This window comes from Aedes aegypti, chromosome 2 (genome assembly GCF_002204515.2).
Source record: "Aedes aegypti strain LVP_AGWG chromosome 2, AaegL5.0 Primary Assembly, whole genome shotgun sequence".
Classification (NCBI taxonomy): Eukaryota; Metazoa; Arthropoda; class Insecta; order Diptera; family Culicidae; genus Aedes; species Aedes aegypti.
In genome coordinates this window covers 182,707,665-182,734,864 of record NC_035108.1, presented here as the reverse complement: position 1 = coordinate 182,734,864, position 27,200 = coordinate 182,707,665, and the positions used below count along the sequence as shown (strand labels likewise).

At 39.0% G+C, this 27,200-nt stretch overlaps 2 protein-coding genes across 7 annotated transcripts in view; one reads left to right on the top strand and one right to left on the bottom strand.

Annotated features, from left to right (window-relative positions):
- LOC5573285 (Usher syndrome type-1G protein homolog) overlaps positions 1 to 338 on the top strand; it is a 30,982-nt gene extending 30,644 nt beyond the window's left edge. For all 6 annotated transcript variants that reach the window (XM_021843351.1, XM_021843350.1, XM_021843352.1 and 3 more), the window contains exon 8: positions 7 to 338. In XM_021843351.1, coding sequence (XP_021699043.1) covers positions 7 to 172 — 166 coding nt within the window. In that variant the 3' untranslated portion in view covers positions 173 to 338. The remainder of the gene's footprint in view (positions 1 to 6) is intronic.
- On the bottom strand, positions 220 to 27,140 carry LOC5573282 (xanthine dehydrogenase 1). The gene is made up of 9 exons (XM_021839543.1): positions 27,032 to 27,140; positions 17,783 to 17,955; positions 16,863 to 17,721; positions 9,994 to 10,631; positions 9,405 to 9,533; positions 7,991 to 9,349; positions 7,337 to 7,925; positions 377 to 457; positions 220 to 316 (listed from the first exon to the last, which is right to left on the bottom strand). The coding sequence occupies exons 1-8, from the start codon at positions 27,069 to 27,071 to the stop codon at positions 387 to 389; spliced, it is 3,858 nt and encodes a 1,285-aa protein (XP_021695235.1). The 5' UTR covers positions 27,072 to 27,140; the 3' UTR covers positions 220 to 316; positions 377 to 386.
- Positions 27,141 to 27,200: the final 60 nt, after the last annotated feature.

Genomic DNA, 27,200 nt, shown 5'->3' with positions numbered 1-27,200 from the left:
TTTCAGTTTTCAGAAGAACGAAATCGATATGGAAACTTTAATGTTGCTCACAGAAGGTGACATCAAATCATTGGATTTACCTATTGGTCCTCATAGAAGGCTATGTATCGCGATTCAGGAACGCAAAGAAGCACTCGCCAGCCCCGGAACAATATTGGATAGCCGCTTGTAATAGATGTTGCATTGCCATTCAAGATTTCAAATTAATTTTAGAAGCAAGAAACATACTTGTAATGGCAGTGTACATAAATTGAGATACCGTGGTCCTCCTGCAGTACAATACAAATCCTTGGTGTAAATAATGAAATAAATTATTCTGAAATTTTAGGAAGCATGAATTTGGCGTTAATCATAAATTGATTATCACATTCCTTACCTAATTATCTTCAGTAGAGCTTGTATTGATCAGATGAACAAGAGGCTAGAGAGAATATCTTTTCCGGTGTTGTACCAGATCCTGAAATTTAGAAACACAATGATTTGCATTTTTCAATTAATAGTAGAGTTCTCAGTATTTGTATCCTTCCCCGAACAATAGACGTAATTTTCCTAGTAGGGAAATAATGCCGGAATGAATAAAAAGAAGAATTTATTTGATTTACAAGCGAAAACCCCATCTGTGAGAATTTTCAAGCCCGGCTTAAATTTATCAATATTTATACAAACAAATAAAATAGTATTAGTTAAGACGGATCTTCTACGCCTTTCAAAACTTCCTAGAATATAGGCTTTGAGATCTATAAGCATTAATTGTAATGATGAATGCATCCCGATATGATTTCTGATAGTGATCCTTTATAGAGAGATAAGCGGAAGTAAAATGGAATGATTTGGCAACAGACCAGCAGTGCTAATTTTGCTCGGCGTCGAGAATAATATTGTAACACGGACATGACTTCCTCATTGCTATAAAGTGTATTTTGTTTCGTTATAGATCTTTGAGCTAAATATCAAAACTAATAAACAGCCGAAAAATCAAAAACCAAAAATCGCATTGACAAAAATTCAAAAAAGTAAAACATTTCATTGTTTTGCTTCATGCAAAGTTACTTTTACCGAAATAATTTTAAGCGGATTACTTTACTCCTCAAGAAAAGTTCAAAACAAACATAACGCATGTTCGTTTGGCTCACACTTTGACAGTTCTCGCTGCTCGATTGGCTCACACTTTGACAGAAATGTCAGCTTCCGCGAATCTCTCTTATAAAGGATTTCTAATTTCTGATACCCCAAGTGGACATCTACGAAATTGCAAGAAATGTTGTATGCAACTCCGTTGCAGAGCTATATTTCAACAGTACTCGTTGAAATTATCCAACTCGGCCTCGTAGGCTAAATGTACGACTCCTGCTGTAAAAATCATCATTCTGCAACTTGTTGCGTAAACTACTACTTTAACCATCAATATTTCAAGATCTAGGCGTGCTATTCAGTAAAATATACAGAAGAAAAACGTTGTAAACACCGAAACCAGTGATATCATTCATTTTTGACCCATCAGTGAAGAACTGTCGGTTCTCGTTGACATGCCCGAATTTACTTGCAAACATGGGAGGGATAAATTTTGAACGAAAGTGATCTGGTATACCATGGATATCTTGCTTCATGGACAAATCAAATACTACAGAGGAACAGTCGAAGTCTAGGAAGTTGTCACGATTGGTGTTAACCGAAGATGGGCTGACCTCAAGCATCATGTACCAGTAGTACACACTCATGAAACGAGTTTGAGGGTTATGTTCAAGCAGCTTTTCGTACCAAAGGATTGAGAACCTCACAACGGATGATGAAAAGCGAACCTGAGTGTTAACTCCGCGAAACGATCTGTCAGGGGCTGTACTCCTGCAAGTACCTCTAAACTCATTGTGTGAGTCGAGTTCATGCAGCGATGCCAAGACAGCGGTACTGAATCCGCTGTATTTTCAGCAGTGTTTTCGCCGCGGATTGAAAACAAATGCTACTCTAAGACCGATAAAATGGTTGTTTGGTACAGCTTGATTAGATCTTCCGGATGGGCTCCCCACCATGTTCCGGTTAGAGTTCGCATGAAGTTGATTCGTTTTTGGCATTTCTGTGTCAGATACACAATGTGTTTCCCCCAGGTGCATTTGGTGTCGAACCAGACCCCGAGATATTTAGAAGACAAGCTATGAGTGATTGTCTTACCCATGAGGGTAATCGGAAACTTGGCAGGTTTGTGTTTCCTTAAAAAGACAACCATCTCAGTTTTCTCCGCAGAGAATTCGATAACCAGCTTTAAGGCCCAAGTAGACAAATTGTCCAGAGTATCTTGTAAGGGTCCTTGTAGTTCGGCTGCTGTTGGTCCTGTGACAGAAACAACACAGTCGTCTACAAGCTGTCTTAACGAAAAATTTTCCATGAGACAGTCATCGATGTCTCTCACGTAAAAGTTATGAAGCAGGGGACTCAGACATGAGCTCTGAGGGAGACCCATGTAGCTAATTCGTGAAACTGTCAAGTTGTCATGAGTAAAACTCATATGCTCTCGGACAACAAATTGTACAAAAAATTGTTCAAAATTGATAAAAGGCCACTTGCGTGGAGTTTGTCTGAAAGGACATCAACACAAACTGAGTCAAAAGCACCCTTTATATCCAAAAACACTGAAGCCATCTGCTCCTTTTGGGCGAAGGCAAGTTGAATTTCTGAAGAAAGCAGCGCAAGACAGTCATTCGTTACTTTGGCTCTGCGAAAACCAAACTGCGTATCTGACAGCATGCCATTCGATTCAACCCATTTATCCAGTCGAAAGAGAATCATCTTCTCTAACAACTTGCGGGTTTCTCGGGTTTTTGGATGGCTATTACTCTTACCTGCCTCCAGTTATCCGGAACAATGTTACACTCTAGAAAGTGATTAAACAAGTTCAATAGGCGCCTCTTTGCGACGTCAGGAAGGCCCTTAAGCAAATTGAACATGATTCGATCCATTCCTGGAGCGGAATTGTTACATGAAAGGAGAGCAAGTGAGAATTCAACCATCGAAAATGGTCTATCCATGGCCTCCCTCTCGTTGCATGTGATCAACAGGAACGGAATCCGGACAAACTTTTTTAGCGACGAAGTATAACGCATTCTTCTTCCGACGGTCCAAAGCATTCTCAACTCTCACATGATAATCCTTCCACAAAATGACGCTAATAACCGCTTTTCTTCGCTTTGGCCAAGCTTTTAAACTTGCGTTTAAGGGAAGAATAGCGCTCATAGTTGTCAATTGAACCACGTTCATCCCACCACGTCATCATCCGTCATCCCACCACGGATTGGGAGGCTTCTTACGAACCAATGGACCTGGCACAGGACGGCGATGTGCTTGAAGAGCGCTGTTGAGAGTCAACTCGGATAAAAAGCGATACTCTTCCAACGGAGGAAGTACTTCTACCGCTTGCTCTCCATCAAAGATCGCATCTACGTACTTTGCCCAGTCTATGTGCTTTGTGAGGTCGTATGCAAGATCGATGGATGAAAACTGTTATGTTCCATTGGAAATTGAAACTACGATCGGCAAGTGATCGCTACCATGGGATCCTGGATTACCCTCCATAAACAATCCAGCGATAACGAGCTTGAACATATTGAGAGGTCTAAACGGCTATCCCTCGGACTTCCATCTTGAGTTGGAGGTGCAACTCGTGTAACTTCCCCAGTGTTGAGAATTGTCATATTGAAGTCGTCACAGAGGTCATATATCAACGTTGATCGGTGGTCGTCATACCGTTCCCCCCAGCCTGGGCCGTGGGAGTTGAAATCCCTAATGAACAACCGTGGCTCAGGCATAACTAAGCAGGTGTGAGAGAGATCTCTGCGAGATATCGCAGATCTCGGAGGAAGATATATGGAGGCGACACTGAGGCTTTTGCCTCGGATTGTCACCTGACATCGGCGGCAGATCGACGCTGTAGAACGAGTGATGCTTTTTGATCCCATATGAGTTGGATCGATCCAGGCGAATAATATTAAAATCATGGAAAGGAAGGGTCACATCAGCTGTTACCCATGTTTCTGTAACGCAAAAACATCGCACTGTAAATTACTAACTAAAAATTTAAAACTTTCTAATTCAGGCATAATACTACGACAGTTCTAGTGTAGAACAGAAATCACATCTTCGACCTCTGTGGATAATTTATCCATCAAGAGATATGATCGTTGCAAGGAGGGGCATTCTAGAAGCAAGCTGCTTCAAAAGAGGAGTCACTCATGGAAGCAATCCTTTGACAATGTTCTTCACTGGGTCAGGAGCATTGAAGAAATTAAGGATGATATCCACGATGCTAGAAAGCGTAAACATTGGAACGCCCTGAGGTTGTCCTCCGAAGCTCCGAATGCGAACTTTCTTGCTGAGCAGTATGAATTTTTGGGATTTTAGATTTTCCCGGTAGCGGCGGAAAGTCTCTTTCCTCTTGGAGTTTGGGTGGGTCAACACTGCTAGACAGATTCCGAGGCTTTTTGTGGGTCTCTGGAGTCTCACACGCTTCCTCGTAATACCCTTGAAAACGAAGGAAATTCCTTCACCAACCTCAGAGTCGGAGCCCTGATCATCATTACCTTCGGTACGTACAGTCGAATAGGTAAACGGAGTGCAATTGCTTGCATTCCAGTATGGGGACTAGACTGGCCCTTAAACAAAAAAGTTGAAAAACTCAACGGGCACCCCTTAGATATGTGCCTTAGGGTAAGAAAAAAGTTCTCTCAAAATTTCAACTCATTTGATTGCTTCCTCAGCTGGCGCATTCAATTTGACGTTTGCATGGAATATTTGTTTCAAATATATTGAAAATTGACCCTATGCCACTGTTTCGTTCCGTAGACTAATAAATCGCGTTCAATTCAGCCCAGAATGACAAATTCACTAGTTGATACCCTAATAAACATAGTTGTAGAAGGTTGTATCTGGTTTTAAGCTCATTTTAATTAACCTTTTCGTAGTTGAAAGTTTGGCTTAGATCAGCACTCCCGTACAATCACATTTATGCATGCACCTTTTACCGCAGCTCGCCTGGCTATGATGCGCTTGGTGGCTACCACCCAGCTGTGTTGAAGAAATACCAAGCATTATTGCAAATCTACTTCAGATATTTAAAACATCAACCTTCTCCATTTTAGTCATGATACAACCTTCTACAATATTGTTCGCCATGATATCAAGTAGTGTTTTTGACATTCTGGGTTCAATTGAATGCGATCAAAAATTTTGCTGAACCAAACAGTAGATGATGTGCTGTTTCCTATATGTGTGAGCTGAAAATCCCATATTAACTTCAATTCAATTGCGCCAGCTCATGGAACGACCAAATGAGCTGAAATTTTCAGGAAGTCTTCCTCTAACCCTAAGAAATAATTCTAGGGGGTGCCCCGTGTAATTATTCAACTTTATTTTTCTCCCATACTGAGCTGGGCCAGTCTAATGGGAGTCTAATGGGGACAGATGGAAGAGAAGGGTTTTTGAAGCGACCACAACCCTGCATCAATGCTTCGCAGTTCATACTTCGGTGACCATTCCCGCAATCTCGATCCGATGGCTTGGCAGATAAGTGTGATACTCCCGAGTAAAGAGCTCACAGGCCACAATCTCATTGGCCTGTTTACGGTCACTGACGGTGACGCGCAGCTTACCAGAACCCACTGCGTCAATGGCGACGACGGAAGAGAATCGCTTAGTCAGATCCTTACTGATCTGAATAGTGTTCAACCGTTTGCCTTTGGTTCGAAAGAAAACAACAAAAAGCCCACCAGAGTCGGGCGGGTAGGCCTTGAGGCGGGGACTGAGGAGACACACATGGATTGGGCATAGAGATGTTTGTGTTTCGTTGGTTCAACACATTCGAAGCCAACCACATCATCATCTACATCCATTGCGGTAGCTTAACACCGCAAAGGGCGCTCGAATAACTTAAACTAACACTTATCACAGAAATGGAAATTTAATCAAACTGAAAAAAAAACACACATAGGTATAAAAGAGAAAGGGAAGAGAGAAACTTTCACACACAGTAAAAACTAATTCAAAACAGTCGGGAAGAGGAGAAGAACAACGAGAGATACTTATCAATTACTCTATCCACGCAGGCGTCGTTGGTGATGCTGCATCCGATGGACGTCTACGCTTGGGGAGAAGTAGCAAATGGCGAATGACCGTTCGCTGGTACGTGTGTATGAGTGGTTGATTTCCACTGTCGCACACTACAGACGATTATCAAACTGTTGAACTCTCTCTACTCTGCTTGCCACCAAACCACACTGGCGTCAATAACGATGATGGCCACTGACGGCGTGGAGAACGCACCGCTGTCCACGCTATACGCACACTACAGACGATGATCACACTGCACTGCACTCAGGTAGCACACTGGAAGGGGTAAGGGCTGCTTTCAACGATACACGTGATCAGAAAAGAACCACGCGTTGACGAAAACGTTCAACAAAACTGAGCATGAGCATGCTTGACCGCCCGCAGTTGCTACTCCGTTATTGCAAGAATAGCTGTACTTACACAGGGAACCAACAGATGCTACTCAGGATCAGTAGCATCTTCAATGTGTAAGTACTGGTGCTCTCATTATTATAACAAACAATACCGGCACCGGCTGCGTCCGAATGCAGCTCAATTTGGGGATGGGAGGGAAATGTTTACGTGTTACTTGCTTTACGGAAGCCGAGGAGTCCTCTGCACTTCTACAAGAAAACACTGGGAGTTTATAATAAATCTTCGGGAGTTTGGATATGAGAAAGGATTCGTTTTGGTGAACGATAAAGATAAAGTTTGAAACGAATACGTGAGCATATACACGGGTGACCGATACCGATAGTGCAATTGTTACACGAACCGGACACAGTTGATCCGGATTCCGTCGCTCGCCCACAAAGGGACAAGCAACAGATTCTACGGACCAAACAATACTCCGAAAACATTCAACAAAACTTGCGCAAAACTCGATTTAACGGCAACACAATGGCTTCGCCGAAAGTGTTCCGCTTCCAAACCGAACTAAGGCTTTTCACTGCAATGAACACACTTTGCAATAAGCCTCGAAAGACCACAGATTTGGGAAAAACTAGGGTGAACTCTGACACACAAGAACTATCAACTGTCGCGCACGGTAGCTCAACAAGGAATCTATGAATGTAATTGGAACTATATTTCCCATATATTTAGACGATATGCTCCATATGAACTCCTCTTCCTTAGACTTGGGGGCTGCCCAATAATTACATATATTTTTTTTGACGATTTTCCACCCCCTCACCCCATGGTAAGATTTTATGGAGGAAAATTAAAAAAAAGTATGGCAAGTAACAAATATTATTTTACTTACCTATCGGAATCCAATCGTCCGGCAACCCTGCATCTCGTCGAGCAGATCTTAGCGCATATCTCAACGCATAGGTCAACACAGGTGTCATGCTGAATGACGGCTCTCCAACGGCCTTAGACCGTAATACTCCATGTGGGTTAGAGCTATTTCTCAGAAAGTGTACTCGGAAATCAATGGGAATGTCTTTCACGCCTGGGACCTTATAATTCCAGGAACGATTATTCACTAGCATTGCATTGGAATTGTCATACACCAATGCTTCCGTCAGGTAATACCCCAGTCCCATGATGAATGATCCTTCTAGCTGTCCAATGTCGATCCCCGGGCTCATGCTCTCTCCTACATCTTCAAGAAGATCAACTCGAGGAATTTGTACGTTTCCGGTAAGAATGTCTACTTCTATCTCAGCACATGCACAACCCCATATAATGTACCCTTGGAGATCAGCTGACTGATAGTGATATTGAGCAGTAAGATCAACGTTGGTAACAAATGCTCTATTTATAATTTGCTCCCATGTGGCCGAACGATTTGCTGCCAAAATTGGTCGAAGGCGCTCCAAAAGTATCTCGCAGCAACGTTTCACAGCCTGAAAAAAAAACATTAGAAATGATTGAACAATTGATTGAAAAAATGATTATGATTGATACTCACAAAGGCCGCTGTTTCACTGGATATACTATGGACAGATGGATTGTTATTTGGGGATGTTAAGGTGGTTGTTGGTTTGACTGAGATTTTGTTTAATGCGATTCCAAGAATACTTGCAGCGACTTGGGCAACCTTTGTGTTCACTCCCTGACCCATTTCAACAGATCCATGGGTGATTGCAACCGATCCATCTATGTGGTAAATAGAAACAAGGGCATTTCTTGTGCCCGAGTACTCCATAGGATATTCCATTGGAATGATGGCAATCCCTCGTTTTCGCCAACGATTTTTATCATTGAATTTATCGATTGATTTTTTACGTGAGTCAAACCCTACATCTTTTCTGAACTTCGGCAATAGTTGATACATCGGATTTTCTTTTGACATGTTAAGCATTCTAACTTCCATAGGGTCTTTTCCAACAACGTGTGCAATGTGTTCCATAATATTTTCTATCATGGCGATTCCTTCGGATGTTCCTGGACATCGACACCACGTGTTAGGAGCAACATTGGTTTGAGCAACATTACCAATGAGATTCCACTTATCTGTACGATAACAATTTTTGAACATATCGGATGTTAGATACGCTAAGTTTTCGTTGACAATAGATCCACCATCATGAGTATATGTATTATCTAATCTATTGATTATTCCACTACTGTCTACATCCACTTCATATAAGCTATGGCATCCAATCCGCTTACCTATGGCAGACATATTTGTTTCCATTGACAAAACCATTCTAACAGGGCGTTGTGTGAGCTTAGCAGCTACTGCACAAGCACTCGCGATCAATGCAGGACGTGTAGACTTTGCTCCATAAGCGCCTCCTAATCGACGGACGCTCAAATTTATGCTGTTTTGTTGAACGTTCAATACTTGGGAAATGGCACAAAGGACCAAATCAGGGTATTGGGTTGATGAATACACATCCATACCGTCTTCGATCGGAACACAAAAACAGGTTTGTGTTTCCATTGTATAGTGGTATTGGCCTTGTAAATTAAGACGTCCTTTGATTTTAATGGGTCCTTCTATAGCTGTCCTGAATTGTGCTCCGTGTCGATCAAACCCTAGGTTCGACACACGATTATATGCTTCAGATTCTATAACATCTAAAACCGTTGGATAAACAGATTTCGGAGGCAGTTTTTCGTAGAATGTTTCAACTAGACTGGAAGCTCGCGAAGCTAATTCAGATGTTTCGGCTACAACAATGCCGATGGGTTGGCTGTGGTAGACCACTTCACCACTACAGAAAACTTCCTCCACTTGCGGAGCTCCTAGTTCCAGAGTCATGAAATTATTAATACCCGGGATATCCTTAACGGAGAAGAAAGCTTTGACTCCATCCAGTTGCTGAAAGTAAATAAAGTTTTAAAAGGTACACGATGGTTTGGGTTACCAGGCATACCAATGCTTTCGAAGCATCAATTTTTATGATTCGGCTGTTGATTTCAGTCGCAAGCACAAATACAGCAACCAACTCGTTCGGCATCTTTGGAATGTCATTTATATACCGTTTTGACTCATATTCCGAACACTTAAGGCCAGCAGTGACTTCAAATGCATCTGATTGGCATAAATTAGTTGATATTTGTGTAAATTTTAACTTCTTCACAAAGCCTAACTGTTATCTGATGGGTGTACTGATAATAATGTTGATTTAATTAGTTTTAGTATTGTTTTTACGTGAAAGTATGGAACAACATTTTGATTCAAATGCCGAACACTGTGTTGATTCTGTCTCATATTCCGAACACATTGATTCAAATTCCGAACAGCACGAATAAATCGTATTCAAATGAATAATTTCGCAAATAAATTTATCTGAGCTGATTCTACTGGTCTCAAACTAGAGAACCATCACTACTCCCGCGATATAAATTATATTGGAGACGATAAAATTGAATTGCAATTGACTGCCATTTCCTTGTTATTTTGTGACATATTTCAGCGAAACATTTCAACCAAATCTCCATACAAAAGCGAGTGTTCGGAATATGAGTCTGTTCGGAATTTGAGACAAAACGGTACTCGGCTTCCCCTGAGCACTGTATCAAGCCTTCCAGCTTGGGAACATTTTGTGTGAGAGGCCATTTGTTTGGATAGGTGTCGTAAGTTTGCTTTCCTGAGGAAAGAGATCTTTCTAAAGGTGTTGCACCACTTTTGACTCTTTGATCAATTTTTACACGATATTTGTTTGCAATATCCAAAATACATTTGTACAGCAGTGACAGGGCAAGATTTTTTCGATACTCTGGTGATGCGTCTGGAAGGACATAATCCGGGTCAAGTTCCGTAGAAAGAACTTGTATTGCGCCTTGCAGCGTTTCATTCGACAATAACTGTTTTCCAATTAGGAAGGCTTCTGTTTTCGAAGCACGAACGAATGAAGGCTGTATTCCACCGAAACAAATAGTAACAGTTTCTGGAATTAAAGTTGATTTTGAAAATTTGAACAAAAAGCCTGCATTTACATATGCTTTAGAATTCTGGGAAACAGGCATGATTTTGAACGATCTGAAAGTATTGTACGCAGGATCGTGCTGCGGAATTACTATGCTGGACAATATTTTCTTGGTCATATCCAAACGTAGAAATTGATGAGGTGTCACAGTTGTTGTTGAACTATCATTCACTGAAAATAAATTGATGTTACTAAATCGTATTTGCCTACTTTTAAGAATGAGCAATTCTCGCTGAAACCAGGCCGCCATCGGCACCCATCTTTAGAATTTCAATTTTATGTCAGTTATCGGTAGTTTTCGATAAAACTTAAGGGTGGTCCTTTCGGTTTTCTCAAATTGGTGGACCCCTCGTGCGCCAGCTGGCTAAACAGTTTGCGAAAAAGCCCATTTTTTGATAAATCTTGGGTATTTCTTCACGTTATATGTCTCATATTTCCCTTGAAACACAAAGCAAACTTAGTGGCTTCGTATAGAGAAAGGATATAGCTTTCATTTGAAGTTAAAAAAATTTTGGCGGCCATTTTGAATATGGCCTTCTTGAATTTTGTAAGAAAAATCGTTTTTTCACCATTAGCGCACCGCTAGTTTTGAATTCTGAGATCACCATCAGAAAGCTGAGGAAAAATTGCGTAAGATAGGCTACAAAAACTAGGCGAGCAATGGTATTTACCCTATGAAATGAACGATTTTCTAAATCATGTTCCACGATTTTGACGTATATGGCGAGAGCAATCAAAGCAAACATTATTTTTTATACAACAAAGAAACAAGTTTTCAATAGTTGGTGGTTTATTCGATTCAGATGAAGAATAGGAGTATTATTATGAGTGAAAAAATCTGGCGGCCATCTTGGATTTTGACGTCATTTTGGTTTTAAGTAGTAGAATGAGTTTTCACCTTGTTAGCACTCAACATGTTGAATTTTAATGCTACCGTTACACTCACTCTTCTTCTTGTTCTCCTGTTTCCTGACGTTACGTCCCTACTGGAACAGATCCAGCCCCTCAGCTTTACTAGCTTTAAAAACAAATCATCAAACAGGATTTACTACCTGAATGATCCTTTTGCATATCTTCGAGTTGAAAAATAGCATTATTTCTTTCATTTATTTGGTCTAAAACCATTGATATAAATGAACAATCAGTTGAACAGCTGAGATAAGATAAGAAAGAAATAATCTGATTGTTTTTTTTATCGGAGGCCTCATAATTCAAAATGTTGTGCGCTGAGGTGGTAAAAAAAACATTCAACTGCTAAAAACCAAGATGGCGTCGAAATCCAAGATGGCCGTCGGATTTTCCAACCTCAAAGTTATACACCTGCGTTTCGGAATTACACCACATTAGAACAAAGCCTGCTTCTCATCTTTCAATTTCGCTATTTTTCACATGTATGTTGTGCGATACTTTATTACTCAGAAAATCAAAAATTTTTTGTGCTCAAAAACTCAAGATTTCCATTCTAAATTAATGCATTTTTGGCAATGTTTTACGTTAAAAATACAGTTATTACCACAAGACTTACTAATGTCCCAATGTGCAATCTATAAACTTCATTCAATGAACAACAATACATATGGTAAAAAAAGTTTGTTTATTACAATCAATGTTTTCATTCATTGAATTTGTTTAATCATTATTTCTGAATTTAAACATATTTCGAAGAATTGCTATGTTATCAAAAATTACATAATAAAAGAAAATTTTTATAGCTTGTATTTATAACTGATAGCCTGTATTTATAACTGATCAGGCTCGGTTCCAGTAGGGACGTTACGTCAGGAAAATGAAGAAAATAAGAAGATGAGTAGGGGAACATGGTCCAATTCGGACCTAGTAACAGTTTTTTGGCCATGACTTTTCAGCACGATGAATGGCATGAAAAGTTTTATGTTTTCTAGAAAGTTTGTTTTAGTGCGCGCACTTTTCTCTAAGAGAGTTTTGTGAAATCTTTTACCAGGACATGACTACACATGTTTGAACAAAATTCTCCAAAAGGTCCGAATTGGATCAACCCTGTTCCAATTCGGACCTCCCATGTTCTAATTTGGACCACCCTATATTTTATCGTTTTTTTTTGCCAAGATAGTTATAAAATATAACTCCGATTTATTTGATATTAAAGCTTGGTGAACTACTTCTATAAGCGCTTAGCTTAGCTTAGCTTAGACAGACTACACATATCAATGGTTGCTATTCCGTGATTGACCGAAGTCAGTGAAAATGCACAAAGAATCAACTAGAAATTCGGCTGGGATTGGCCATAATCTTCTTCAGTGTGCATAATTCAGTGCCTCTATTTATACAGAGTCAATAACAGCGTCGGCCACGTCCTTGCAGTCAGGTGGGATTGGGGGAAGGAATGTTAGTGTGTAACCTTTGTTATTTGGAGACCGTGTCTGCCACTGCATCTCCACAAAGGTTACTGGGAGGGATGTTTGTTAATGGGCATGATCGCTGAGTCACAGGATTCAATTTGATAAGCGATTACACCATGATAAATAATTATTTGTGAAATATAAACATGCTTATATGTAAATATAATATTTTCATTTGATATGATCAATTTTTATGTAGAGGAAAATTATGCCGACACTTGAGGTGACGAACAATGCAAAGTTTGTTGAACAAATACCTAAATGTAGCTGTCAGGAAAAAAGCAAGTGTTATTACATCATAGAACACTCTTATTCTGATGCCGACACTTACAGTGGCGAACCATACAAAGTTTATTGAATAAAGTGAACCTTTCGCAAGTCTACACTTGTAGTGTCAAACCATTCAAAGTTTTTTTTAATTACAAAAATAAAGCTAAAAAGAAAGGGGTGTTTAAAAAAAAAAAAATGGTAAACATAAATAATTCATGAATCATAGTTTATGTCAACACTCACAGTGATAAACCATTCATAGTTTGTTGAAAAATCATATTTACGTTCCACCGTTGTAACGATTAAATGTGCAGTCATACATATTTTATAGATTAGAAATAGTAACATGAAACGAGCACACCAATTGATCCGTCATCCATGACTGAGCAGCAACAATCCACTTTCAGCTTCACTCGTTTGCTCGGCTATATAAACGCACTCAGAGAAAATAGGCGAGCGACTCGAGAGGGAAAACAACTGACGAGTTCTCAGGCTTTCTTGACATACTGCTCAGGAGCAAGCGTCAAGGTCGAAGGATCAAAAAGAACTACTTGGTAAACTACTTCTATAAGCGCAAGCATAAAAAATAAACTCAAGCCGCGAAAAATTCCAATTTAGTTCAAGTCAAGAGCTCAAGTAGAATGTGATTTTCATTAAAACAAACGTGGGAGAAATCCTAAACTGGTACAAAATTGAGTACAGTGAACTTTCCTTAACTCGGTTTTAATCTGACCATCGCGTATGGGAGATAACGATAAAAAGATTTTAATTTGTTTAATTTTGGAGCTTTTTGTTATTTTGACAGAATACATTGGACAAAAGCCATTTTAGCTTAGAATATAGTAAAATTTCTACATATTGAAACATGGCATATCGGGTTAAATAGATGAAGTTGTTCGGGAAACTGAAAGAGACAGCATCTAGTCTCGAAACATCGAATTGGAGTATCGACTTACATTTTCAAGTTAAAGTACGCTATATTAAAGTGATTATAAAATGAGTGTGGCGTCATTTTATAATCACTTTAATATAGCGTACTTTCATATTTCAAGTTCAAAACACATTATATCGCGTAAGGGAAAGTTTATTGTATCCAGCTTTTTACGCTAGCATGCCATAAATTTTGAATCACCCCCTCCTGACATTTCTTGCGTACGCTATAATTCTTATAGCTAGATTAAAGCAAGCTTGGCGGTTAAGAAAAAAATAGTTATGTTGACATAGAGAAGTCAAGTCTGATGCATTTTGGAGTTTTTGGAAACGAAAATCAATCTTATTTGAAATTCCACAATTTATTCTAATCGCTTTCGTATTTTAGGGTGACAGACAACGGTTTACCATAAAAGTGCTTATGGCTGTGATACTAACCGATTTCGAAGAAGTTATAAACGTGGCATTCAACTAAGCTGTAATCTGATACCTCCAAGGAACTGACAACTTAAAATACGTGGGCTTCTACTGCGAGCACCCTTTAAATGAGTTATAAAAAGTGTTGGAAACCCATTTTTAGTAGATAGTTCCGCTGACTAGTCCAGAGACCGTTGAGTTCATGATTGTGTGTAATGACGACTTTATTTCGAAGTCCTTTCGTGAGACGAAACATATTTGTACCTATTCCTGTTTTGTTATTTTACCTAAAATGTGCCTTATCAATGAATTTTCATCTTGGCATGAACAAGTTCGCATCAGGCATAATTTAAACCAATCGGATCGAAATTATAACCAAATGCAACATTTTCGAAGTTGTTTATCACTTTTGTTAGCTTTTCCAGTAAGCAGCTATTGGAATATGTAAAAAACAAATAAACCAGAAAAATCGCAGGATCCACCACTTCACCCAGTGCGGGGCCGGAGTAATTTGGTAGAAATGTAGCATAAAAATAAGCATGTTCATTAAATGATGACATTTTTCAATTCGTATCATTTTCGTATTATCGTATCAATCTCCTGATCCTAAAAGCAATAAAGTTAATGAATAAATCCGATTAATAACTCTAACGAATAATTGTTCTTGCCAAAACTTGCTGCAAAACAAACGTAGTGAAAATTTTTGACAGATTAATCAACAATCCCAAAATAGGTTTTCTTCAGCCTACTAAGATTTAACTATAAAATGTGTAGGCAAGCAAATTCAAAACCAAATTACCCCTCTTCGTTTTATAGCAAGCGTAAAAAGCTGGAGCTTGTGAAATAGACTGACTGCTCGTTGAAAACCAAGAGAGCGAAAGGCAGCGCCATGTAACTCGACCCAAGCCCGAGGATGGAAAACAGCGCGTTTCGATGGCGAAGTATTCACTGAAGTCCTGAGGCGCGAACGGGACACTCTGAATCTAAACGGTGAAGAGCTAGTTGTTGTGATATCACGAGCGTGTGATGCTTCCATGCCGAAAAAAAGCCCCTCCTAGAGAGAACATGCCGCCGGTGTACTGATGGTGCGAATCAATTGCAAATCTTCGAGCAATCTGCCTTCGGGCTAGACGAAGAATGCAACGCGCACGCACAGACCGAAGCACAAAGAGAAGAATGCAGTACAGTATTCAGAGAGGCAAAGTTGGCTCTCAAAAAGGAAATCAAGAGCCGTAAACGGGCATGCTTTGATAGTCTATGCGAGAGTGCCAATTCGAGTCCATGGGTTGACGCCTACAGAGTGGTAATGACCTGAGAGAGACTCGCGAATAGGAAAAATATCAACGTCATATGCAGCCCAGATTCCCCTCTCACGAAACGTCAAATGCAGCCCACCGTTTTTATGGCTGAAAAAGTGAAAAGTATTGTGTTCAAAGTAAATTGTTATTGAAAACCTCAGTCAGCGGAGCAGTTTTTTCCAAAGTTGCTGATAAATCTAAGCAGAAGATTAATGATTTCTAATGTCTGCTACGTTTGCTGGCATGAAATTTCACTCAAACGGCTATTTATGATTCGATGTAATGCAAACTCAATCATTTTTTGCTGAGAGGTTCATGTGAGGATTTGAACGGCTTGCGCATAATTGGTATAAACACCAAGTGGAATAAGAAAAAAACTCAGCAATCACAGAAAAAGAAGACCGTCTTCGCGAGTCTCGTCTCAGATCAAAACCATATGGTCAGATGAGATCTTAGGCTTGAGGGATTCGATTAAAAAATAACACAGAAAGATTGGAGAGTTATTGTCACTTACAGAAGTTTGGAAATAATGCTAACCGACAGCACACTAGAGCACTTCAAAACAACAAACTAATACAAAAATCAAACGAATTAACAGAAAGGCGTCACATATATCGTGAGCCAGACAGTAAAAAGAAAAACGGTACACACGATCTTAACGGTAGCGCCAGTATTGAGAAATGCTTGATGATCCGAATTAGAACAGAGTCCGAATAGGACCTGCTTCCCCTATACGTAACCTTGTTTTTCTTGGTAGCCTCTAAATTCGACATGTTGAGTGCTAACAAGGTGAGAATTAATTCTACTACTACTTTTATAATTTAAAATGAAAGCTATATACTTTCTCTATACGATGCCACTAAGTTGGCTATGTGTTTCAAGGGAAATATAAGACATATAACGTGAAGAAATACCCAAGATTTATCAAAAAATGGGCTTTTTCGCAAACTGTTTAGCTAGCTGGCGTACGAGGGGTCCACCAATTTGAGAAAACCGAAAGGACCACCCTTAAGTTTTATCGAAAACTAGCGATCAATGAAATAAAATTGAAATTCTAAAGATGGGTGCCGATGGCGGCAAGGTTTCAGCGAGAATTGCTCAATACTTACATATAATCAAATTTGCACCAACTGTTTCCAGAAGCAGAAATAAATCCGAGGGAAATTCTAAATGTTCATGTTTGATCATAAGGTTTCCTGCTAAAGTTCCTGAATTTCTAACTGAATGGTTTGCGATTATCTGCACGTGATCGATCAGTTTTCTCAAGTATTGAAAGTTTACATTTTTCTGTACTGCTTCATGCATAATTCTAATAAAATCTTTTAAGCTATTGTTAGCTCCAACGACAAGGTTCTCTTTTATCTCATATTGATGTAACTCTTCAACAGAATTAATATCAATGAAGACTTGTAAGTCATTCCTTCTCCTGTATACTCCGTGAGCAGTATTTCCAGCGATTAGCATGTATGCCTTACTGCCTATTTTTTGAAAAATGTTTTGAATTTCATGAATCGTGTAAACTTTGTACCATTCTTTCCCATCTCTATCTAGCACTTGCTGCATTTTTTGTTCTTTCCCAACTACTGAATTGATACAAATTCCTTTACAAGACCCTTGCAAACAGCTTGATTCCGATCCAAGATCTTCCATATCTCGACATAGTTTCGTGGTGCTATCACTGGTGTCCACAGCAAAACTCTTGAACGCATCCAATATCGGTCGGTAGCCAGTACATCTGCAAATGTTTCCATCGAGTGCACTCTCCACGTCCTGCATGGTTACCGATCCTCCATTTGCTTCTAACAAACTAAACATGCTCATCACCATACCACTGGAACAGAATCCACATTGTGAACCATTGAATTCAGCAAGTCGTTTTTGGATAGGATGGTAACCATCCTTCATGTTCCCAATTCCTTCAACTGTGAGAATATCACATCCGTGGCAAGCATAAATCGGCAGGAGACACTGTAAGGTAAGATACGTGTTTAAATAACATTTTTGCTCTAACATCACATTGTACTCTCACCGAGTTAATGGCATTTGTTACTGTTTCGTTGGTCACTGTGTGTTTCTTCGTTACATTTACGACACACGAGCCGCAACCGCCTTCCAAGCACATAAACTTTGTTCCTTTAAGTTGTGCGCAGTCACGAATGAAGGCGTTCAGTGAAGTTTCAACGGAGATGCATTTCGGATTAACTAGAAATGATTTATTTTTTATTTAATGATCCATTTATTTAACTTTTAAATTTATTATGTAATAAATAAAATCTGGTATCTAAGTTGTGTTTTAATATAACCCCGACGGGTTAAGAGTACACTGGTCCCACAGTTATGAATCATTTAAGGTGAAGATGAATCGAAGCCAAAGTTCAAATTTTCAAGAGCACGGATCTGAAGAACCAAACATCCGTTTGAGCTGAAAACCTAATCGATTGGTCACCACCAGCTAGTGACCTATCGATTAGGTTTTCACCTCAAACGGATGTTTGGTTCTCCTGATCCGTGCTCTTGAAAATTTGGACTTTGGCTTCGAATCATCTTTACCTTAAGCCTCTGCTTAAATTTGAAAAATAATAGAGAGCAAAATAAATAATATTTTTTTATGAAATCAATGCCGAATGGTGAATTGAGATATATACCTGCAGTTCATGCACAATGTTGTCATTTAAATTTTTGAAAACATTTGAAATTTTCATTTTTGAACATGGTCTAAAACCACAATTTATGAATCGGCTAAAAAGTTGTTCACAAATATGAATCAATATGAACACGATTTATGAATCAGTTGTTTACTCTCAATTATTTTACAATTAAATGCAATATAGTTCATATATTTATAAGAACACCTCCTCGGACAACATTAATTATATCCGGGGGTGAACCGGAACCAAGTATTTCAAGATCCTGCATGGGATTGCTTGACTTTTAATTGTGCTACTGAGTGGGCCTAGTAAATAATGAATTTGTGGATTTATTCTGGAGCATGTTTATTTGGAGGATGATGGTAGGTAGTGTACCGTCAAGCTACCATTCACCGTGCATTTAAGAAAAATCTGGACTTCCAAAAATTGTATAACTTTTTCAAATAATTTAAAGCGTACTAGAATACCACTACGAAGCGTACATTTATACCATAATTCAGGGAAAAATCTAAAACTAGTGATGCATAACAAAAATATACTCAAAAATTATGTTTACAAATATCATGTTAAGGTCGCCTCGTACCGTTCTATGTCACCATAGTGGTTTTCACGCCCAATGGTATGGGTACCCTAGTGTAGATGTAGTTGTGAACCTTAGAGGAAAACAATATGCACTCAGTCTCGAAAAACACGCAGAAAACGGGTTTAAATTTTTCAAATTGGGTAATATTTCCATATGCATTTTGGTGAGTCTGGAAAGCGTGTGCAAGTTTCTTTGAGGAAAACAAAAACAAACTGTGTATGACGAGCGTATGCTAGTCTACGTGTGTTCAAATGTCACTAAGCTCTATTTACCGTGCACACTAGTGCATCATTCACCGTGCGTATAGCTTTCGTCATATTTTAATTTTGTATCTTGAAGAAACGTTGTTGGTGGAATAACTATGTCGCTAGTACTGTGCGCATTCATTTTTAAGAGTGTTCAAATCGTTATTTATAATAAAAGCCATGGAAAGTTTAATATATGGCTAAATCATTAATTTTTCATTTAAACCGTTATAGTGGGTTTGACTGTGGGGCCCAGATAGCCTTAGCGGTAAACGCGCAGCTATTCAGCAAGACCAAGCTGAGGGTCGTGGGTTCGAATCCCACCGGTCGAGGATCTTTTCGGGTTGGAAATTTTCTCGACTTCCCACGGCATAGAGTATCTTCGTATCTGCCGATATACGCATGCAAAAATGGTCATTGGCGCAGTAAGCTCTCAGTTAATAACTGTGGAAGTGCTCATAAGAACACTTAGCTGATTAGCAGGCTCTGTTCCAGTGAGGACGTATTGCTAGAAAGAAGAAGCTGAAGCGATTCTCAATCCTATCAGCTCCACTTTCAATTATTTTCGAGCCGACTGGAATATATATGAAACATATATTGACTCTCATCCTGATGTTAACATATCTTTACAAACAAAACTTGATATTGACAATGATCTTGAACTTTAACAATTCCATTGTTGAAGCCAGGAGCATTGCAATTCCAAAATGTGAAGTTCAATTTGAACCCGTGATTATAGACGATGATCTTCAACTCTTGATCCGCCTTAAAACCGTGGGGAGGAGGCAATTTCAACGCACTCGCGATCCTGCTATGAAAATTACATGGTAGGATTTGCAGGAAGAAATCAAGAAACGTATTTCACAATTAGGAAACAAAAATTTTGAAAATAAAATTTCTCAATTAGACCCTGGCTCTAGGCCCTTTAGGAAATTATCTAAAATTTTAAAACAATTTAGGAGCCAATACCGGCATTGAAAGAGGAAAACAAATTATTACTAACAGATTGCGAAAAAGCTCAAAAACTTGCTATGCAGTTTGAAAGTGCGCACAATTTTAATTGAGCATGAGCATGAGCATGATTGACCGCCCGCAGATGCTACTCCGTTATTGCAAGAACAGCTGTACTTACACAGGGAACCAACAGACGCTACTCGGGATCAGTAGCATCCTCAATGTGTAAGTACTGGTGCTCTCATTATTATAATGAACAATAACGGCGCCGGCTGCGTCCAAATGCAGGTCAATTTGGGGATAGGAGGGAAATGTTGACGTGTTACTTGCTTTATAGAAGCCGAGGAGTCCTCTGCACTTCCACAAGTAAACACTGGGAGTTTGGATATGGAGGAGGGATTCGTTTTGGTAAACGATAAATATATAATATGAAATGAATGCGCCCAACCGGATTCGCGATATTACTCGATAAACGAATTGAACGCCAAATAAGTGTTCGTCACTCGCCCTCCTAGGAGCAAGCGACAAGATCAAAGGATCAAACACTACTAACGCGTTCCGCGACCCGCGATACTATTCCACAGTGCCACGCGAGCGACGTGCTACACGATTAATTCTGGCCTCATCACCCGCTCCCGAAGAAGCAACCGTCAAGGTCGAAGGATCAAACAGAACTAGCGGACCGATTCACTTTTTCCACCGTCGTGCGACATGTTCGATCCTGCCCTCGTCACCCGCTCCCGAAGAAGCAAGCGTCAAGGTCGAAGGATCATACAAAACTAGCGGACCGATTCACTTTTTCACTTTTTTTTCCGACCGACGCGCGACATGTTCGATCCTGCCCTCGTCACCCGCTCCTGAAAAAGCAAGCGTCAAGGTCGGAGGTTCAAACAAAACTAGCGGACCGATTCACTTTTTCACTTTTTTTTCCCGACCGACGCGCGACATGTTCGATCCTGCCCTCGTTACCCGCTCCTGAAGAAGCAAGCGTGAAGGTCGAAAGATCAAACAAAACTCTGAAAGTGCGCACAATTTTAATTTAGGACTTACTAGTCCAGTTGAAAATCAAGTTACTCAGGACAAGACTGGCCCAGCTCATTATGGGAGAAAAATAAAGTTGTATGATTTCACGGGACACCCCCCAGGATTATTCCTTAGGGTAAAAGGAAAACTTCCTGAAAAATTCAGCTCATTTGGTCGTTCCATGAGCTGGCGCATTTGAATTAAAGTTAATATGGGATTATCAGCTCAAACATATGGGAAACAGCACATCATCTACTGTTTGGTTCAGGAAAATTGTTGTTCGCATTCAATTGAACCCAGAATGTCGAAAACACTACTTGATATCATAGCGAACAATATTGTAGAAGGTTGTATCATGATTAAAATTGAGTTAGTTGGTGTTCTAACTACCTGAAGTAGATTTGTTAAGCTCATGCAATACTGCTTTGTATTTCTTCAACATAGCCACTAAGTGCACCATATTGTACTCTTGTTGTATCTGTTCTACTTATAAGTTACGGTCGGAAGAGTATAAGAGAGTAACAAGTACTAAGACCCACCTATTTGTCCTAGATGATGAGGAGGTCAAAGTGGAAAAATGGCTCAATCAGCATCTGAGGTTGGTTTCAACTCATGAGACAAGTTCTTTCCGAGTTCAAGAGTTTATCTTTCGATATCTAGGAGGGAAACGATTCCGAATCAGTGGAATAGCAGACCTCCTAACTTCTAAAATAAGCTTCTTGTTTCAAGGAATCTTAATGTCTCATGCGATGAAACCTGTTCACAGATTAAAAAAACTACTATGAAGCTTACAAGTAGAAGCAACAATTTGATACGCTAGAGTACCGATGCATGGTCAAAACCAGTATCATTCAACCAGCATAGTGGCCGAACCTGATTAAGGGGCGCGCTTTTGAGAGTTTAATGGTGACAAACTGTTTCCTCCAAAAGGTATAAATAGCGGTATCTTTTTCTAAAGGGGCTCAATGCAAAATGGTGAAGAATGATGTTTGTATAAAAAACGACTACTTCATTATGGACCAATGCACGCGTTCACTAATTTGACGTTTGAGCGGTGCCGAATTTACTCGTTTCCATGGTCACCTAAATAACACGGCACCGCTCAAACGTCAAATAGTGAACTCGTGCATAGGTCCATTTCTCAATGGACCAATGCACGAGTTCACTATTTGACGTTTTAGCGGTGCCGTATTATTTATGTGACCATGGAAACCAGTGAATTCGGCACCGCTCAAACGTCAAATTAGTGAACTCGTGCATTGGTCCATAGTAATGGAGTAGAACGACATGCACTAAACAAAGGACACGGGTATACCACAAAATATCAAAGAAAACTGGTCGCAGTGGTTCATCCCGAACAGAAACAGAACAAGTGCATCATAGCCACCTATGACGCTGGGCGAGCTGCTGGACAAGGCGCATGTATATATGTGATTGCACGGGAGCAGTGAATCAATTGTCACCCAACACGCAGCAACAAAGACATTAGGGGTATTCACTTAAAGCTGCGTAAAACGTAATTCTGCGTATCCTTAGCAATTAAATATTTCGCATGAAATATTCCTTTTCAAATGTCAAATGTGAGATTAATGATCTAGTTATCCGCTGAGAACGTCAACCATTCGATTGGAAATTTGTTGTTCTGACCCAATAAAATGTTTTAGATATCTCTTTTTAGGTTCATTTTGGAAATTCTAATCATTAAAATACAGGCACTCATCGTCCCGCCTATTTGTCAAACTGGAGGAGTTTGAATAATTTACTGTTGGCTCACCAAAAGTTTACCAGAAACGACCAAGTTGGATGTGCAGTATTGTTTGACCAAATGCACCTTCAGAAATAATTCGAAGGGTACTTGCAGCTAGATCCGGATCATCGGATATTTTCACTCATCCAAACAAACATTTTTATGGATTGAGAGTTGAACAAGTCACTCTCAATCATATTACAGCTGAAAAAACTGAAACTCAAATTCTAATGTTTCTTTGGTTGTAATCTGTTGGGAAAAGACAGCCCGTTTTGCAGCATTTCGCCTTCAAACGCTATTTGACGTGTCAACCTAACCTAACCTCTTAGACAATTGTAAAACCAAACCTCGTTCCATACACTTATTCTCGGAGGTTACATGTTCACGGTTGAACTACGTTAACAAAACTCTAGACCAAAGTTAATGGACACTTTATAGACAATGTCCTTCCTTTAATTTTCAGCAATTTTTCGCAACCGTTCATAAGAAAAAAAGAAGGAAAATGATTGTTTGTTTGGAGTTTTCTCATTACCATTTTTCAGATAAATCAAGGCGCTCTTTGATTGATTAATCATTGGGTTTCAAGATTCTGAAACGTTTCATTGACAGTATATGAAATGTTTAAATAATCAATTTAGTATGACTTACGCAGTGGTTTACGCTGTTAAGTGAATCCCCTTATTGTCATCTCCTATTCTTGTTGCTACAATTTTATTCCGCAACATCAGTTTATCACCACTTGAAAAGAATATGACAATCGATCACCACGAGCGTAGCGATTTCTGGGCTTCACATTGCAATTTTCTAGAACTTTCTCCGTGTTGGTAAATATTGACACATTATTGAATAGCATCCATAAAAGAAAGTTGGTTTTATTTTAAAATAACTGATTCATCGCTAGTTGCAAAGGATGCAACAATGTTGTGCTCTGTGATTGTCATGACAATTTTGCTTTTGATTGTATCATTATCCGCATTATTGTCCCAAAAGGTTGCTTGCTTTTTTTGTTTGTTTTTCGTCTGCTTTGATGATAATTTGATTCACTGCACGGGAGTACTGATCTAAGCCTAAATATTAACCTCCTTCAGTGGAATTATGGAGGAAAATGAGCTCAAATCCACATACAACCATCTACAATTATGTTCAGTAGGGTATCAACTAGTGTATTTGTCATTCTAGGCTCAGTTAACCGCGATCAACTAGTATACGGAACGAAACAGTGACAAAGAGTTGATTTTCCATATATTCAAACGAATATCCCATACAAACTTCTAATTGAATGCGCCAGCTGGTGGAGCAACCAATTGGGTTGAAATTTTAAGGCAAAGTAGGCCGTCATTGAAATTTGTACGCGTCGTTGATGATTGTTGCTAATTTATCTCACGATTTCGAATCAAAGAAAATCAGTTGGTTTTGCACTGACACAGCTGAAAAAGTATCAGCATACTTTATGCATGTTAGCGCGTACAGTGATACTTTTTCAAGTCAATATAAACTATCAAGACTGAGTTTTATCACTTTGAAATGCAAGCTGAATAGTCATCATTGTTGCCAAAACGAGTGACGGGCTACTTAGCCTTAAGAGACCTTTTTTCTTACCCTAAGGCTCATATCTAAGGGGTGCACCGTTGAGTTTTGCAACTTTTTTGTTTAAGGGTCAGTCTACGCAGGACTTCAAAAATTCCTGGGAGACTGATTTGGAAAAAGTGAGAACTATTATTTAAAAAATCAAAAAAACGAAAGCTTCTGGCGATGATGAAATTTTCTACATCCTCATCAAGAATCTTCCAGAAAGTAGCTTATCATGTTTAGTTGATATATTTAACAAATGTTTTCAATTAGCATATTTTCCTGACAAATGGAAAAATGCTAAGGTTGTACCAATTTTAAAACCAGACAAAAATCCTGCAGAAGCTTCTAGCTATCGTCCAATCAGTTTGCTTTCCTCCATCAGTAAACTTTTGGAATAGGTCATTTTGAAAAGAATGATGGTCCACATCAACGAAAATTAAATTTTTGCCAATGAACAGTTCGGAGTCTACCTTGGATATTTGACCACTCATCAACTTTTACGTGTAACAAATTTGATTCGTTCCAACAAATCTGAAGGCTATTCTACTGGTCTTGCCCTTCTAGACATAGAAAAAGCATTCGACAGTGTTTGGCATGAAGGTTTGATCATAAAATTAAAAAACTTTAATTTTCCAACATACATTGTTAGAATAATTCAAAGTTATCTATCAAATCGTACTCTTCAGGTTAATTATCAGAGCTCCAGATCTGAAAGACAAGGCAGCATTTTGGGACCAATGTTATAAAATATTTTCACATCTGACTTACCTGAATTACCTCAGGGATGTCAAAAATCCTTGTTTGCGGATGACACAGGCCTCTTCGACAAAGGACGAAGACTGCGTGTCATCTGTAGTCGATTGCAAAAAGTTTGGATATATTTTCTTCATACTTGCAAAAATGGAAGATTTCTCCTAATGCTTCCAAAACTCAAATAATAATATTCCCACATAAACCAAAAGCTCTTTATTTGAACCCTTCAAGTAGACATGTTGTTACGATGACAGGGGTTCCAATAAATTGGTCAGATGACGTTAAGTATCTAGGGCTGATGCTAGATAAAAAATTAACTTTCAAAAATCACATTGAGGGCATTCAAGCTAACTGTTATAAATATGTAAAATGTCTCTATCCCCTTATTAATAGAAAATCAAAACTTTGTCTTAAGAACAAGCTTTTGATATTCAAACAAATTTTCAGGCCAGCCATGTTGTATGTTGTACCAATATGGACTAGCTGGTGTAATACCAGAAAGAAAGCTCTGCAGAGAATTCAAAATAAAATTTTGAAAATGATTCTGAAGCTTCCTCCCTGGTATAGTACCAATGAGTTACATAGAATATCCAATGTTGAAACATTGGAACAAATGTCAAATAAAATAATCAATAATTTCAGACAAAAATCGTTACAATCTATATCAAGGAGTTTTAAGAAAAACGCATCAGCGTAAACCTTCTTATAATCGATTAAATTGAATAATTATGTAAACTGCATTTGATTGATCCTACAAATGACCATGTTCGGGTTCTCGGGATGCCTCATATTTATGATAAAGTGCACAATTTTTATCTTAATATCTGTGTCAAACTTATGGGAACGCCATTTAGTGAACTATTATGTTCAATCTATACTTTTAGAGATTTGAAACGGTTTAGTACCTAACTAATCTAGTATAGATTAATTATCTAGAGCCGATTCTTCAGGGCATCAAGTCCTTGTGGCCGCATCTGGAACACGCTAAACTGTGCAAAACGATCAATTTATAATGTTGAATATCAGATCCTAATGATTTATGCAAATTAAAATGATTGCCATTGGAAATAAATGAAGATAACTTGGCATGTCCCAAAAAAATGCCTTTTTTACCTGACTTGACCCAGTAACCCACCGCAATAATTCTGGCTAAAAGAGTATTTCCAAGTTCCTCTGACCACTTCTAGAAACTAGATATGTGGGCCAGTATACCAACAAAAAAATATTTTGATCCGTTAAGTATTCGTTGAGTGGTAAGGTTTTTAGTATTTTTGCTTTCACTCAGGCCTTAGGCGGGTTCAACATGTTTCTAAAACATTTCCGAATTAGCCCTCATTAGTTTGAACGTCATTTCCATTAACATGATGCGTGGGTTGAGAATATCGGTCAGAATCAACACTCCTATGATAATTTTATGCTTACAAATTCATAAGTATCTAAGGTGCAGAGCTACTTTGGCACTTCCATGATTCACTTAGGCATGGGGGGTTTTCTCAGCCGAATTGTCTGAATAATTGCAATAAGAAGCGCATTAGTACACGCATATTGTGGCCAAATATGAGCTTCGTAGCTTTCAAAAAACCCCGCTGCCGAAGTGAATCAAAAGTGCCAAGAATAGGATCCGGCTCCCTATGTGAACAAAACTCAACCTTCTTTTTTTGAGAAAGATGCCACAATCTTTTTCATCACGTTTTCTTAGAGCACTCTCGTTGTAGCATAAATGTATTCAAACGCATCTTTATTATAAACTCACTCTGGTATAGTTTTCCATTGATAGTAAATTCCAACACCATGGTAAATTAAATGAAATTTAAAAAAAACACGCTTTCAACTCGATGGTTAACTACGAACTGAATTAAGTAAGCCAGTCCTACTCTGCTAGCTGCTAGCTGAAGATGAGCGTTTCGCTCGTTTCGCGTGAG

Excerpts from the sequence above, each read along its gene's own strand:
- LOC5573282 (XM_021839543.1), bottom strand. The coding sequence starts at position 27,071 with ATGGTGTTGGAATTTACTATCAATGGAAAACTATACCAGA. Across the intron at positions 17,956-27,031 it reads CAATGGAAAACTATACCAGA|TTAATCCGAAATGCATCTCC; the intron begins GTGAGTTTATAA and ends AATCATTTCTAG. Across the intron at positions 458-7,336 it reads GGACGATTGGATTCCGATAG|GATCTGGTACAACACCGGAA; the intron begins GTAAGTAAAATA and ends TCTAAATTTCAG.